The sequence below is a fragment of the Ornithodoros turicata genome, chromosome 3 (assembly GCF_037126465.1).
Source record: "Ornithodoros turicata isolate Travis chromosome 3, ASM3712646v1, whole genome shotgun sequence".
NCBI lineage: Eukaryota > Metazoa > Arthropoda > Arachnida > Ixodida > Argasidae > Ornithodoros > Ornithodoros turicata.
Genome location: NC_088203.1, coordinates 9,027,801 through 9,042,524, shown reverse-complemented (window position 1 = coordinate 9,042,524; position 14,724 = coordinate 9,027,801). Strand labels below are relative to the sequence as shown.

At 46.5% G+C, this 14,724-nt stretch overlaps 3 protein-coding genes across 3 annotated transcripts; 1 reads left to right on the top strand and 2 right to left on the bottom strand.

Moving 5' to 3' along the window:
* Nucleotides 1-109: 109 nt before the first annotated feature.
* LOC135387991 (mitochondrial pyruvate carrier 1-like) lies at nt 110-1,301 on the bottom strand. Its single transcript, XM_064617251.1, has 6 exons — nt 1,100-1,301; nt 983-986; nt 838-853; nt 688-768; nt 492-624; nt 110-416 (listed from the first exon to the last, which is right to left on the bottom strand). Exons 1-6 carry the CDS (start codon nt 1,165-1,167, stop codon nt 392-394), a joined length of 327 nt encoding a protein of 108 aa, XP_064473321.1. The 5' UTR covers nt 1,168-1,301; the 3' UTR covers nt 110-391.
* Nucleotides 1,302-1,311: 10 nt separating this feature from the next.
* LOC135387982 (cleavage stimulation factor subunit 2 tau variant-like) lies at nt 1,312-7,506 on the top strand. Its single transcript, XM_064617238.1, has 10 exons — nt 1,312-1,625; nt 1,728-1,806; nt 1,878-2,082; nt 2,589-2,696; nt 3,455-3,676; nt 3,774-3,870; nt 4,109-4,201; nt 4,281-4,316; nt 6,725-7,065; nt 7,150-7,506. The coding sequence occupies exons 1-10, from the start codon at nt 1,568-1,570 to the stop codon at nt 7,249-7,251; spliced, it is 1,341 nt and encodes a 446-aa protein (XP_064473308.1). The 5' UTR covers nt 1,312-1,567; the 3' UTR covers nt 7,252-7,506.
* A 479-nt stretch (nt 7,507-7,985) lies between these two features.
* On the bottom strand, nt 7,986-14,685 carry LOC135387971 (nucleolar complex protein 3 homolog). Its single transcript, XM_064617219.1, has 6 exons — nt 14,076-14,685; nt 13,665-13,942; nt 12,637-12,928; nt 9,980-10,192; nt 9,377-9,586; nt 7,986-8,648 (listed from the first exon to the last, which is right to left on the bottom strand). The coding sequence occupies exons 1-6, from the start codon at nt 14,568-14,570 to the stop codon at nt 8,022-8,024; spliced, it is 2,115 nt and encodes a 704-aa protein (XP_064473289.1). The 5' UTR covers nt 14,571-14,685; the 3' UTR covers nt 7,986-8,021.
* Between the last annotated feature and the right edge of the window lie 39 nt (nt 14,686-14,724).

The following is a 14,724-nucleotide window of genomic DNA, read 5'->3' as shown; positions in this document are numbered from 1 at the left end:
GAGGTTTAGGCCACAGCCTTAAGAAGTGCACCAGAATATTTTTTTGCAACGTCCCCTCTACAAAAGTTGCAGGTTTCTAAATATTGCTCTACTAGCAAGACACACATACTGCTTCAACAAAACAGTTTTAATCAACAACAGTCAACAACTAAGTAATACTATGAATTATATAAGTATTGGTGTCAGCTTCGCAGCAGTCCCCTTTTTCACGTGGATGATGAGGCAGCGTGAGTGCATGATGATTTCGTTACTGCTTAAGCATATGGAAGTCGGGGGGGGGGGGGGGGGGGGGGGGTTGAAATACTTTACAATTGTTTTTACAATCAATCTCTATGTGGCAGAATTCTGGATTATCGAGTCTTCTCTCGTCTGGTATGGATGGTTGGGGAAATTATGCCTTTGAACCACCCAAGTACCTGGAACCATTTAATGTGGGATTATCATCGCAAGTATTCTTAAACGAGTACTTTATTAATAATAGCAGAACTCACTCATAGTTGATTAGTCGGCAACCCTGAGTGATTTGAGCAGTCTCATTCGTTACATGGCAGGCGAATAAGAGAAGGTTTCGGGGTTGGACCTTGATAGCGAAACGCATGAAGAGCAGCGAATATATGCATAAGGCTGAAAGGGAGGAAAAACATGTTTCAAATGTCTGCATAATTCTTCAAACACTTTGTTGGGTACCAAGTGTCATCTTGCCACTAATAATACTTGGGTCTTTCCTGATGTCAGCGATGGCTGCAAGGGGAATCCCCCAATTTGCAACTACAAATTAGAAAGAAACGCTGTTACCTTCGGAGTGTTACTAAGAATTTCTGAGAGCGCAGTTCTTACCCGGACCCCAAAAGTGCTGTAAAAGAAAGAGATAAAATTGATAAACATCATGTACAGACGCAAGGATATTGAATAATCATGAACAGATGAACGTGCTATGAATGAAAAAGAGTGATTTCAAGGAGACATGCGAATTTTTACTTACAGTACTGCAAGGTCAGCAGTGGAGCAGTCAACAATTAAAGAAAACATAAGAATGGATCAACCACAAGCACACATCCACATGGGCAGAATGATCCTGCGGCATTTCCAAGCCTCCTACCTGCACAAATATTCCCTGAATTCTTTGCTTTTCAATTGGTTTACCGTCTGCCGAATGAATCGAGACATAGCGGTGCGGTAGTCTTGGTAGTCTATCGGTCTATCGCTTGAACGAATGTCACTTGGGTCACTTCCGGGGCGCTGCCTTTAACTTCCGGAACGCCGGTAAGTTGTAGAGAGTTGTGCCCAGTGGTTGTGCCTGTGTAGTTTTGGTTTCTCAGACCCGGCTCTGGGTCTCTGACACACGGGGGTCATTCGCGACAGCGACATACGAGGAATTTCATAATTTGTGCTTTCTGAAAAGCGATAAATCTGCTGGCGAATTTTCGATACCGCTGCTCGTGATTATTACGATTCCCATAAGTCCTCTTTCCGTTTCCGGTGTTTGTTGTTAATGGCGGCGTCCACAACTCTTCTATTCAGTGTAGTTTAGTTGATCAGTAGTTTGTCAAGTACAGAGTTCACAGAGATGTCGGCGGCACAAGGAGTTCTGTCAGCGGCAGAGCGTTCAGTCCGCTCCGTATTTGGTGAGTATATAGCCGGAACACTAATACACAGTTTTTTCTTGTAGGATATGTTTCTATGATCACGCGGCTCTCCGTTGTAATTATGTTTGTCCTATCGTATAGTTGGAAATATTCCTTACGAAGCCACAGAAGAACAGCTGAAAGATATATTTTCCGAAGTTGGACCCGTAGTCAGCTTTCGGTAAGCAAGGCTGCTACAAATTGCTTCAAAGATGAGTGCAGGCTAACACGTCTGCATTTGTTCCCCCTTAGCTTGGTGTACGACAGGGAAACGGGAAAGCCTAAAGGTTATGGGTTCTGCGAGTACAAGGACCAAGAGACCGCACTCAGTGCGATGCGCAACCTCAACGCCTTCGATTTAAATGGACGACCTCTTCGCGTCGACAACGCTGCGAGCGAAAAGAGCAAAGAAGAGCTCAAAAATCTGCAAGCGTCCCTGGGTGGTCCACCAGTCGAGGTAATGCTGATACATACCAGAGGTCGCCACCCCTCTAGAAATCTGTTCAACATGATATATCACATACTTGTCTCGCTACGTAAAGCCACAAATTATCGTTATGACATCAAATTGTGGTGGGCCTTACCCAGAGCCCATGACGAGTTCAGAATTCCCAGACAACGACTCCGCATTTCTCTTGTGTTCGCCGAGCCGAGTGTCTAGACACCGTCCAGTGTGATCTACATAGCAAAACCCACAACCTAGCGGAATAAAATACACCACAATTTTTGCACAGGTCGCGAAAGCATTTTTGTGAGAAATACCATAGCCGGAGTTCTGTGAGAGGAAAGGGGCAAGCTTTGATAGACGACAAACATTTGAGAAAACAACCTGAATGTTAAATCTACGTGCGGCAGCCAAAATATCGGGATAGGCTCTGGTTCCGGTCCCTGATTCTTTGTACAGTGTTGCTAACAAAAGCAGTACAACCTCTCGAACTGTACCTGAGCATAAACTCTTTCCAGAGCCCCTACGGGACTGAAGTGGAACCTGAACGTGCTCCAGAGGCTATCTCGAAAGCTGTGGCCAGTCTCCCGCCCGAGCAGATGTTTGAGCTCATGAAGCAGATGAAGGTGACCCATACTAGGATTGCCTACCAGGGCATGTTTGCACATAAATCGTAATAGGACCCTATCATAATGAAAATCCTTAGCCATATCTTTGATAATGCTTTTCGCATGAGATGAAAGATAATTAGAGCCTGAAGTTTTCGGGAAATATTTTTTCCTACATTCGGGGGGTAAAAATTGGGTAAATAAACATGTGCACTAAATTCATGCAAATTCGGGTGAAAAAACTTCCAGTACGCTAAATTTGGGGAGAAATCGGGCTCAGTTATTCAAACTAATTGTAGCGGTTTGGTACAAATGGTGATGTAACTGCATTTTTCTGTCAAACAAGTAAGTTAGTGCATTCCTACAGACATCCCAGTGAGGGCAATTTGCCGAGTAAAAATCGGGTTTCACCCTAAAGGGGCACCCTTCAATTTGGGGTGCAAATTCGGGGAAGAATCGGGTAAAACCCTAAAACTTCAGGCTCTAAAGATAATGAAGTTTTAAGGCGTAGGGCTGGAGTTGTAAAGCTGCACTAAAGGGAAGTTCCCGGAGGTCAGTATTCACGAAGAAAAGCAGCTGGGAACCAAACAGCAACGCGCTGACTCGGCACTGCTAGCTCGAAACTAACAAGTTTATTGTTACTGGAGCCTACGATTTTCCCAAAAGAGACGAATAGAATTATGTAACTCAATCGAAAAATTTGTGTTTGCATATCAGAAACAAGATGTTGAACAAACAAACTGCAGCATGTTTGAGAACCGAACCCTCCATTTCAGCTCTGCATACAGAACAATCCAAACGAAGCACGCAACATGCTGCTGCAGAATCCGCAGCTCGCGTATGCCTTGCTGCAGGCGCAGGTCATCATGAAGATCGTGGAGCCTCAGGTGGCTCTGAGCATTCTGCACCGCCAAAATCCAACCGTGGGGCCCCTGCAACCTGCACCAAATGCAGGCATGCCGCAGCAGGTGCCGCAGGAAATGCAGCCACCGCCGCAGGTAAAAGCACGTGCCTATTGCAACACTCGAAGATGCTACCAGCACAGACATGTGCTGTCCTACATATTCGTAGCTGTATATACTCTTATCTCCACAGTTTTCACAGCCCATGCCAAATATGGCAGGTGGTCCTGCTGGCTTTGTGCCACAGGCTGTTCCAGCTGACCCTGGATTCCAAGATCCTGCTTTCGCAGGTAAAGTCACCTGCCGCACCAATTCCTGTCATGGGAACCTCTCAGTGGGTGGATAGGAAGTGGTTGTAGCACATCCATAATGTCAAACCCAAGCCTGGCCAACGCCACCTTCGGACTGCTCGATTATTCGAACTTTTACGCGATCCTCGCTGAGTCCGAAAAATCAGACGGCGACTGTATTTATGTGGCCTGAAAACTATAGGCAATTTTATGGAATTGTTCCTTTCTCCTTCCACAGGCCGTGGCGTGGCTCCCGGTAGACCAGCCCTGCTGGGTGAGCGTCCACCGGTGTCCGAGCCCGGAAGGCCCAGCGTCCCCTTCGACCCTCGAGGCACGACATCTTTTCGTTTTAAACGAAACCTTGTATGTTGCCAACCTTGTCTCACTTCATGTTGATTTCACTTTTTCAGAGCAAGTACGAGGAGGACCCCTGTTCGATCCCAGAGGTAAACCTCTTCGCCTAATACTTTTGTTGTGTTTAACCTAAGAATGGCCCGCGTGAGTTCTGCCCAGTGCTTGTTCCATTGGCTGCGATAATTAGCTGCGTCGGTCTACGGCACAACATGAAGCGTGCGGACACCTAAGCCTAGGTGCCCCGTTTGCGGCAACTGGTGGCGTTGCAGGTTAATTACAGCCCTTAGTCTTCCGCGGTGGGAAATTTCATTTTCTGCGAAGTGAGATTTACAAATCTGCGGGATTCTACAGGTAAAAGAAAAAAAATAGGGATGTGCCAACCGAATCCTCGAATCCTAGGCAGGGATTCGAGATTCCCGAATCCGAGTCCGAATCCTGGTGCCTAGAATGGCGAATCGAATCTTTCGAATCCACCAATCACGTGTGTTTGTTTCTTTTTCAAATTGGCGCCTCCGGAGTCCGCCGAAAGCCCTTTGGCTGACGGATGTCTTCTTGTTTTGTTTGTTTACATTGCTCTGGACTGAAAGGGTTCAGGCAGGAACTCTTACGTCACAAGTTACAAACATAACCTGCTTTTGCTTTTGATTGTTGCTTAGTTTTATGGAAATGATTCAGACTAGAGAATTTATGCGTTTCTTGTAGTCTATGAACAGCATGTTAAATAGATTACGTTTAAGAAGAAACTGAAACATTGTTTAATTTGTTTTTCAGTAAACAAAGTATAATTTTTTAATTAACAATTGTTTAGTTTAATTTAATTTATTTAATTGTTTAATAATTAATTAGTTAATTAATTAATTATTTGTTTAATTTAAACAAAGTGTTTTTTTCATGGCTTTTAAAACTATTTTTTAAAGAACGGATTTGAAAGATTTGTGGATTCGTAGAACCTTCCTTGGATGCGGATTGGGACTTGGATTCGTCCCACCTCCAGAAAAAAAGCAAAAAACAAAAGTGCAGCATTCTCCCCAAGATCGCACCGACTCATCCCACGTGGTTTTCCAGCCTTTTGTAAGTTTTCCGTGTGCAAAGAAAACTGGACTCCACTCTGTCAGTCTCTCTCCAGGCACTGCTGTCGTTAAATTTCCTTTCGTCGCGGCACATTCAGCCGTGTAGGTGCCAGCATTATCGGTGGTGCCGCAACCGATCGGGTTTAACCCGCGAAAGTGTCGCAGATTGATTGAGATCCTTCGATACTTCCGCGAAGGCTTCTGCAAAAAATGCGGACGATTCTGAGGGAAACAGCGACAGGGATTCCGCGAGACACGGTCAATTCCACGAAGTTTTGCGGATTCGCAGGTAGCTAGGGGCTCTTAAGTATAATTTCTATGGTGGAGTAAATTAAGGTTGACGGTAGAGCACTGCACAGGCCACATTCCCAGGCCCGACCCAAGCCGAAATAATTTTTAGGTTTCTCAGCCCAGTGTACCGAGCCGTAAAAGTTCACCGTGGCTAACTAACGGTGGGGTAACACAAGCTCGAGCACTATCTACGAGAGGGAATGTACGGGCCCCAGCCTGCGCTCTGCCCAGTCCCACAAAAAGAAGGCTCTACCCGGCCCGGGGTTTCGGGTAGGCAACACTGTAATTGACGGGCCACATTGCGTGTTGTTCTTAAGTTGAAAACGGGTATACAGTCAACCCTCGATGTATGAACCTTCGCTTTATGAATTTCCTCGTTTTATGAACATGAGCACGGGGAACCAAACTTTTTCCATTCATTTTTCCCTCAACCTCCATATTCGAATAATGAACGGAATTTCTGGGAACCAACTAAGAGTTGCCCAGCGTTTTTGCCCTCAATTTATGAATGGATCGTTCCGAGGTCTACAGAATGCTCCAAAGGGATAATTCCGTGGTCTTATGAATGACGCCTGAACGGACAAAACGTTTTCCAGGTATTGCACGCTCGGTTCTTAACCGCTCGAAATCGGAACAACAAACGGGTTTTCCGGGGTCGCACAAGGTGCGACCAAGTGTTCCTGACCTCAGTTGATGAATAAGGTGGTCGCTGTCACCCGGAGATTAATAAACGGAGGTTAAAAATCCCGGAGGAAATCCGAGACCAGTCCAGTGCGAATGTGGTGACATCTCTTCTTTCCAAGATTGACACAGCGGAAGGCATGGTTCAAAGCAAAATTAAACAATTTAGTATTGCATAATAAACAGAGTGTGAATGCGCTAACGTCTGTTCTTTGTGAGATTGATACAGCAGAAGGCATGGTCAAAAGCAAAATTACACAATATATGGCATTATAAACAATCCCAACTCGGAAATACTGTTCCATTTGCTCGATAGTACTCAGTTAACTGAATTTTCAATTTATGAATCCCTCGATTTATGAACTATTTTTCGGGGAACCGAGGGTGTTCATAAATCGAGGGTTGACTGTACTAAGGAACTACTGACCATCAACATTCCCCTATCATCAAACTCGCAGCTGCGGAGCCCCGCATGGAAGCTCGTGGCGACCGGGACATGCGACAGGGTCCCCCTCCCGGGTCCATGGGCGATCGGGACATGCGACAACCCCTCGAAGATCAAGACCTGCGGCACATGGGTCCTCCAGACCCACGCTTCCGAAGCGGGGCGTTCGATCCCAGGGCACGTGGTGGCGGAGGTCCCGCACCATTTGGGGGCGGAGGGCCGCCTCCGAGGGACGACCCACGCTTCATGCCGCAGCGTCCCCCCGCACCACCCGTTCAGCAGCAGCACCCTCGACCGGGTCCCAATCCCGTCATTTCACCGCAGGACCAAGAGAAGGCAGCCCTTATCATGCAGGTCTGTGTGGGATGCTGTGTTGCTGAGCAAGGCATGACTCTGTAATAGGATGTAACTTAACAGATATGTTTCTTTCATATACAGGTGTTGCAGCTGTCAGACCAGCAGATTGCGTTGCTGCCTCCTGACCAGCGTCAGAGCATTATGGTGCTTAAGGAGCAAATCGCGCGTAGCGCTCAGCAGTGACATTTCCACCTTTGTGTTCTCAATACACTGTTTTACAGTCTCAAAAAGTCCTTTCTTCCTACGAGATGGTTCGTGGAGGTTACCACATGACGAGAGCAGGCCAAGTGGTATTAAAGGCTTAGACATTCCTTAAACTTAAACAGACTATGAAATTTCCTGAACACCATATGAACTTTTTTTCTGAAAATAGTTCTTCCTGTCCAGGAACTCGTACTCAGAAACTTTTTCCTAAATTAAAACTTGCAGTTTCGATCACCTCCGGACCTCTCCTCCAGGTTCCTTGTTCACTGGAACGTAAAACTTTGGGTTGTTACAGCCGTAACATCTCACCCCTCTGTGTATTTAGGTGTATTGTCCCCCATGAATAGAGACTTACCCAGTGTGTCAGGGGGGGTGCACCCCGCAGCAGAGAGCCGAACCGAAAATGTTATGGGTTCGGGTTCAACCATAAGGGTTCAGTTTTGGTTGAGCTCCGGAAGGCAACTATAGCGGTTCAAACCAATTAGTTCTAAACAGTTCAATAATATAAACATGCCTCCATCGAGATATCACTGTAGGTGAAATCAACTGTGGTACGTCCATTCTGCTGCAACATTTTTGTTGTTTTATTTAATTTGTTATAGCAGACTGGGACAGGAGATTGCCCCCCCCCCCCCCCTTTCCATAGACACCGACCCTGCAGTGTTGTTCCCTTCCGTTGGGTGCAAGACAATGAATTGCACGAAACGGCAGACTAATATTGGCAAAACCTTTATCATTTCATTCCCCCCTCACGTCTTTGATGACGGCCAGTCATCCACAAACGAGAACAACTTCACAGCCGTCGAGCACACACCTTTGCCGGCTGTAAAGTGCGGTTTCCCCTTTCTCGGACACAGGTCCGGTAGTCCTTCAAACGCGTCTTCATCTACGACTTCCTTCGGATTAGCCTTGCCTATTCCCTGCGGCAAGACTCCTTCCGCGCCTTCTGCCAAGTACCGCGCGACTGTGCGCACTTTGGGGGCAAAGTAGCGCCGGAGCAGGTGCAATTCCCACAACGTCCCAGCGGGAACCGCGGCCCCCTCTTCGTCTCCGAGGTCCGGGCGGAACATTCCGGCATTGTCGCTCTCCGTGTCGATGAGTATGTCCAGTCGGCGGTCCACACTTATGACTCCGCGGATGCTCAGAAGGAGGGAGAGACAGGCGTCGTGGGAAAGGGCGAGTGTGGCCAGACGCTTCAGGAACGCAAGGAGGCGCGACACACTGAGCCGCCTTCTCCGTCGGACGATCATCAGGTCGAAGCAGTTCAAGAGCGGTTTGGCGTTGAGGGGACCCTTTCCGCCGAGCAAGCTCCGGTAGAAGACTGAGTAGAAACGCTGCGGATCGACGTTGAGGACGTCACCTTGACCGGACAGGACCTGTTAGATTGGTTGTAAGATTCAGTGGTGATAAACACACTTTGTTGTTTCACTTCGCACCTTTCAAGTGCCCCATTTGGAAGCTAGCGGTGGCGCCACTCATCGGCCCGGTTATTGCTTCCTCAATTTCTGCGATACTTTGTACTTCAGCTTACCTTAGTATTTTTGTACAAGCGGTGGGTGTCCCACAAGAGATGCTTCTTTCTAAAGTTCATTATCGTCATCATTTTACACGTTTTCATAGGAGCTGTTGCTGTCGTCTGCTACGATAATCGTACGTCCGCTTCTGCGCGTTCAAATTTCCACTGTCCAGTCATGATGTAGATTTTGCGGGCCGACGCGTGGCGCCCCCAGCAGATTATGCGAACGGGCCCCTCATAGGGGTTGCCGATTGTGGCATGGTCATTATAATCTACAGGTCTTCCGGGCCATTTTAATCCAAGTGCCAGCTAAATTAATCCATGCCCCATAAAGTTTGCATGGCACACGGATTAATTTAGCTGGCACTTGGATTAAAATCGCCGGGAAAACCCGTAGAAGGTCGTGGTTAAAACGTGACACGGTGGAACGCACATGTCCGTGTCCGTCAGTGTCTTCTGTGCGTTCAATCATTTCAAGTTGACTAGCTACAGCTACACTTACCACGTCGAAGTAATTTGGCTACTTTAGCTGTATATTTCGGTAAACTAGGTAAAACGTTGTGTTACGTGAACACTGCGAGAACTTACAGTGAAGATTGTGATGAGGCAGTGGAGGGTGTCGCGAGGCTTAAGCTCATTGATGAGCCCATGCAGGACGTTGACGAGGTCGTCGAAGAATTCCAGGTTAATCATGTGGGCGAAACGTGCTAGGCCTTCCAGCACAGGTCCCAGCAGATCCACGTGTCCAGCTTTAAGAACGTGGAAGTACGTCCAGAAAACTTGTTTCAGGATAGATGCCTAGAAAGTGGGTGTTTTGTACTATTTAATTGTATTCCCATAGGAAGAGCTATCAACTAGGGCTGTGCAAATGGGCCCCCCCCCCCAATCTGTAGAACCTAACCTCACTAAAGTGAGGTGATTTAGCCCCCTACCCTTCGTAAGATGACAAGTTTCAAATCCGTTAGGCTTAGCACTCCCGTGTTTCTCCAGCGCTACAAGTGCATCAGATGGGGTTGTTCAGATGCATATAACATAACTTCTAGACCACAAATTCTTGTAATTCTTGTTTTTTTATATTCGCTATATGGTCTTCTCTCACTTCAGTGCATTATTTCTCTTCTGAACACTCCGGCTAATTAGAAAAAGCAATAAGCCCGTCTACGGAACTACACCCCCATTTAGTTTACATGCCTGGAAGTGGTCCTTTCGTTCCCCGCTCTCCTGTGCCTTGGTCTCCCGCAGTTGAGCCTCCAGTTTGAGCATCTGCTTCGTCTTGTCTCGCTCTGTGCGTGACATCTTCTTCCATTTCTCTCTCACTTTCTCCATGTCAGGCTTTCGGTTCTTGTCCGGACGAACGTCGCGGATGCGGAGCGACAGGAACGGAAAGAGCACCCTCGGTTGCACCTGGGAATATTGCACGTACAACGTGTATACAGTCAACCCTCGATTTATGAACCTTCGATTTATGAATTCCCTCGTTTTATGAACACGAGCACGGGGAACCAAACTTTTTCCATTCATTTTTCCCTCGTTTTATGAACCTCGATATTCGAATAAGGAATGGAATTTCTGGGAACCAACTAGGAGTTGCCCAGCGTTTTTGGCCTCAATTTATGAACGGATCGTTCCGAGGTCAACAGAAACCTTTAAAGGGATAATTCCGTGGTCTTATGAATGACGCCTGAACAGACAAAACGTTTTCCAGGTATTACAAATCCGAAATCCGAACAACAAACAGGTTTTCCGGGGTCGCACAAAGTGCGACTAAGTGTTCCTGACCTCAGTTGATGAATAAGGTGGTCGCTGTCACCCGGAGAATAATAAACGGAGGTTAAAAATCCCGGAGGAAATCCGAGACCAGTCCAGTGCGAATGTGGTGACATCTCTTATTTCCAAGATTGACACAGCGGAAGGCGTGGTCCAAAGCAAAATTAAACAATTTAGTATTGCATAATAAACAGAGTGTGAATGCACTAACGTCTGTTCGGAAATACTGTTGCATTTGCTCGATAGTGCTCAGTTAACTGAATTTTCGATTTATGAGTCCCTCGATTCATGAACAATTTTTTGGGGAACCGAGGGTGTTCATAAATCGAGGGTTGACTGTATACCACGTTAGCTCGAACATGAGTAGGGTTCTTCTATCTACCCGAAATCCTTATGGTCCTTCAACTTGTCGTTCTAGCTGAACCGTCGGTAAAGTGAATCGTAATATCAGCATAGAGAGCTATTTGTGACAGCCTATTTGTCCCCCTTTTATAATCCCCTTCTGCAGGAACGAAAGACGAGCTTTTGTAGAGCTCGGGCAAGTGTTTGAATACCGCGGTCATTCACTGCCGCAGTTCCGAGCGGAAATACAACGATTCTTGTTTCTCGTCCCAGTGTCACAGCAGTGGCTTGTTTCATATGCCTTTCGTTTCACCCGAAAATTCCCCGATGACATAGCAAACAGAGATCGTAGCGCCCGCTTTCTTGTGTGTAAATAGCACCCGATTTTTACCCCCCCCCCCCCCCCGAATTTGAAAAATCATAAAACCCGAAAACTAAGAACCCTAAATATGAGGTGCCGTGTTTCTCTGCCACGCGTGGTGGTTCCGATGTGCGAGCAATGTCCAAAGATCTGCAAATTTCACGCAAACCGTGGGACCCTGGTTGGATGTTTTCTGGATGTTATTTGGATATCACAGTCATGGGGAGGCAGTGCACTTTATGGTTGAGTAAATATTCAATAGCAGGGGTAATGACATGAAAGCTAGCAAGCTGTACTGCTGTTCAACCTAGGAGAGGCACAAAATAGTGTGTGTCAACCCTAAAAGAGTTATACCCCAGCTCCACGGGCACGAAAAATGAAGCGCTTGATGCCTTGAGTTTTAACACCATTACTGGGGTACTACGTCGATATATTTAATGACGTTTGTCTGAATGAGATTGCCACAACTTATTCACCAATGAAATACTGTAAAAACGTTACTAACTGATGCAACAACATCTGGATGTGAAACCGTTTCATTAATCGGGGCATCCTAGCTCTCGAGAAAGCTTCACAACTGGAGACTCGTTCTCAAACTTCTACAACAAGGTTCCTCGAAGGAAACTCGAAGCGTATGAGACTACGCTTACTACTAGGTATGTGCCTGGTGTTCTCCCACAGCTAACCCCGCCGATGACTACGCAGGATGATTTCTCGGCGAGGAATTGCATTGTTATCACAAGTGGCTTGGTCTTCGTTCTAATGTAGCTTCAATGGGCTGACCTCTGACACCAGAGGGAAATGTGAGCTATGATTTTCAGCTAATTTAAGTTCGTGCAAACCGTTTCTCAACTAAGGCAGCCGCCAAAACGCTAAAATACGTTCCATGCGAAATCAACGGCTTTTACAGTACATACTCGCACTCGCATTGCCTACCAAGAGTCACACTTTAATGTATTGCATAAAACTACTGTGTACTGCGCAGGACAAGATTATTTCATAATTTGAGGTCACACAACTGTTCTTTGGTGAAGGAAAAGCTGGACTTGTTTGAAATTTTCGCTGACAAGACCGAAAGAACGCGTGACGGCACCAAAGGGGTGACATCGGCATTCTGTCATTACATTGTCATTGCAATATAATACCATTCGGGACCCTCATGGCATTAGACGATAATGTCATTTGTTCTGCCCGTGTGGAACAGACATTACCTCTGCTGGAGCACTTTTACTACAGTGACCACGGGGTCCCTGTACTTCCAGTGCGGCTAGCTATTGCAGCCAGCCTAGCTTAAAAAATGCTTGTTCTTAGGTTGAACACAATCATAGTCAGGGGGTGTCACTAGGAAACATCTCTAGGGCTTCCTGTACTTCAGTACCTTGAAGTTCCTGGATTTGATAAGGGCCTTTGTCCTCTTGACCGCATCCAGCGCAGCCTCTCCCAGCCTGTCCTGCCTGTACAGCTGCGATAACGCGATCCGTGCCGTATTTGATACGTGTCCATCTGTGCTCCCGAGGCAGTCCACTGCCAACATGACAAGGTGGGAGCGGTAGTTGAAGTGCGGATGAGCGACCAGCAGTCCGCAAGCGCTCTGCGCGCAGGCCCTGGCCAGACTGCACCGCAGGCGCGAGGTAGGATCTGTCTGACGAGGTTTCCGCTTTTTCTTGGAGCTGTAATGTACAAGAACACGTGAACATTACAGAAAAGAAATGAAAAAAAAAAAATGTTCTGTCGGAATTGACACTTTGTGACACCATCTGAACTGTGGTTGCGTGAAGACACACCCAGGCAGCCCTCGCAATTACTAATATAAATTACTAATACACCGCAGTAACGCTCAAAACGTAGTTTTTTTCCACGTCCCCACCAGGTACGGTTTAACTGGATTTTACTATAAACTAGTTTATTGATAACTTTCAGAAATTTTTTGGGACTATTTCGGTTCTAAAGCTACATTTTAGGGGTAATTGTGTCCCCTACACTTTTTCCCTCGATAGAAGCAGTGGTGTCAATGTTACCCCATGTGGGACTTTATTGCATCACCATGACGAACTGCTTAACTGTAATTATACCACAGAATAAATACCCATAGCTAAAATGTACCAGCATATTTACTTTTGTAACAATGCAAGTAACGGTGCTCTTTCTCACGCTGGTTGCTGCTTTCGTCATCATGCTGCAGCTAAAAGTGGAAGCATGGCGATGAGGTTGTCAGCCAATAGCGTCACCTAACGCCTGCTGCACCGCTTTTGAGTATAAGACTATCCCACATTTTTGTTTTGTGACAGGTATGTTTCTTTTGTATGTTTTGTATGTTTCACTCTACAGCAATCTAACAAATTGTTAAGAGATGTGCTAAAACTAGATCTAGTAGCATCCTCCTGACACGAAGTGACTCATGCGTACCTTCTGAGAAACTTAGCATATGAAGTCAATGTCTTGTTCAGGAAAACTAGAAACCTCTTGTAATAGCGCAGGAGGGCCTCCTCGTAGCCCTGCAGGGCACGCGTCTCCTTTTTAAGTTTCTTGCCCCTTTCCTCTTCCGCCAGCGGTCGTATCGCGTAACCAGGGACCACATCTTTCAGGACCTCCAGGAGAGAGAGCGTCACCCAACGTTGGACAACGGGACTCGCTCCTGGTTCCGTCAACATCCCAATTAGTTCTCTGAACAGAAGCCAGTGTTCCTGAAAAAAAAAAACAAAAAAAAACAGAAACATCGTCAGTCAGTAAAATTCGTTTCTGACATCCTGCCTGCCGAGAGGTCATTTATAAAGGCGCGCACCGGGACAAATGCTCAGGTAAGAGTCAGTTTCTCACCTGCGGATCTTCCACAATAGTGCTTGCCAATACTCCGATCCGATGTTTCTTGATCTGCGCCTCCTTGTATTTGTTAGCTAGTGACTCAACGTAAGCTTGAGGTTCGTTTTTATGGTGTTGTTCCACATTTCTTGCGTCATGATCAGCACCGTTCTCATCCAACTGCTCCGTGACAGCTTCGTTGTCGGGATCCGTGCTTTCGATTGGTACAGATTTATGTAAAATACCATCGCGTGTTTTCACTGGTAGAAGGGTACGCATTTTCTTGTCAGGAACGAAGTTGTTTTTCCGCACTTTCTTCTCGTACTCTTCGAGTTCATCCTCAGAATCACTGTCTTCCGAATCAGAAGCTTTGCGTTTTTTGGCAGACGAATCTGCCAGTCTGCTGAACTCGGGCTTCTTGAGACGTTTTACGTCTTTTCCTGTCAACTGCTCGGAATCGCTGGTCTCGTTCCCATAATCTGAACTTTCTTCTGGTGAACTAAGGTTTGTCATTTTGTCTCTTAACTGACGATTTTACGGCGGGTCACGAACGATATGTGTGAAAACAAGCAGACATGTGCGTCGCCGCCATACATGTGGCCAGCTTGGCCATTCGTTCGTATTGGCTATTGGCATTGGCGCTGTTGCTTTGGCTCAATATTGCGAA

What these genes read in the sequence shown, in the direction of transcription:
- LOC135387991 (XM_064617251.1), bottom strand. Translation starts at nt 1,167, where the DNA reads ATGTCTCGATTCATTCGGCAGACGGTAAACCAATTGAAAAGCAAAGAA. An exon ending in TAGTGGCAAGATGACACTTG is followed by an intron (nt 625 to 687) that starts GTACCCAACAAA and finishes CCTCCCTTTCAG; the next exon opens with CCTTATGCATATATTCGCTG. An exon ending in TGCCGACTAATCAACTATGA is followed by an intron (nt 417 to 491) that starts GTGAGTTCTGCT and finishes AAATGGTTCCAG; the next exon opens with GTACTTGGGTGGTTCAAAGG.
- LOC135387982 (XM_064617238.1), top strand. Translation starts at nt 1,568, where the DNA reads ATGTCGGCGGCACAAGGAGTTCTGTCAGCGGCAGAGCGTTCAGTCCGC. An exon ending in GGACCCGTAGTCAGCTTTCG is followed by an intron (nt 1,807 to 1,877) that starts GTAAGCAAGGCT and finishes GTTCCCCCTTAG; the next exon opens with CTTGGTGTACGACAGGGAAA. An exon ending in CGTCCCCTTCGACCCTCGAG is followed by an intron (nt 4,202 to 4,280) that starts GCACGACATCTT and finishes TCACTTTTTCAG; the next exon opens with AGCAAGTACGAGGAGGACCC.
- LOC135387971 (XM_064617219.1), bottom strand. Translation starts at nt 14,570, where the DNA reads ATGACAAACCTTAGTTCACCAGAAGAAAGTTCAGATTATGGGAACGAG. An exon ending in CTATTGTGGAAGATCCGCAG is followed by an intron (nt 13,943 to 14,075) that starts GTGAGAAACTGA and finishes TTTTTTTTTCAG; the next exon opens with GAACACTGGCTTCTGTTCAG. An exon ending in AACGAAAGGACCACTTCCAG is followed by an intron (nt 9,587 to 9,979) that starts GCATGTAAACTA and finishes CCCACTTTCTAG; the next exon opens with GCATCTATCCTGAAACAAGT.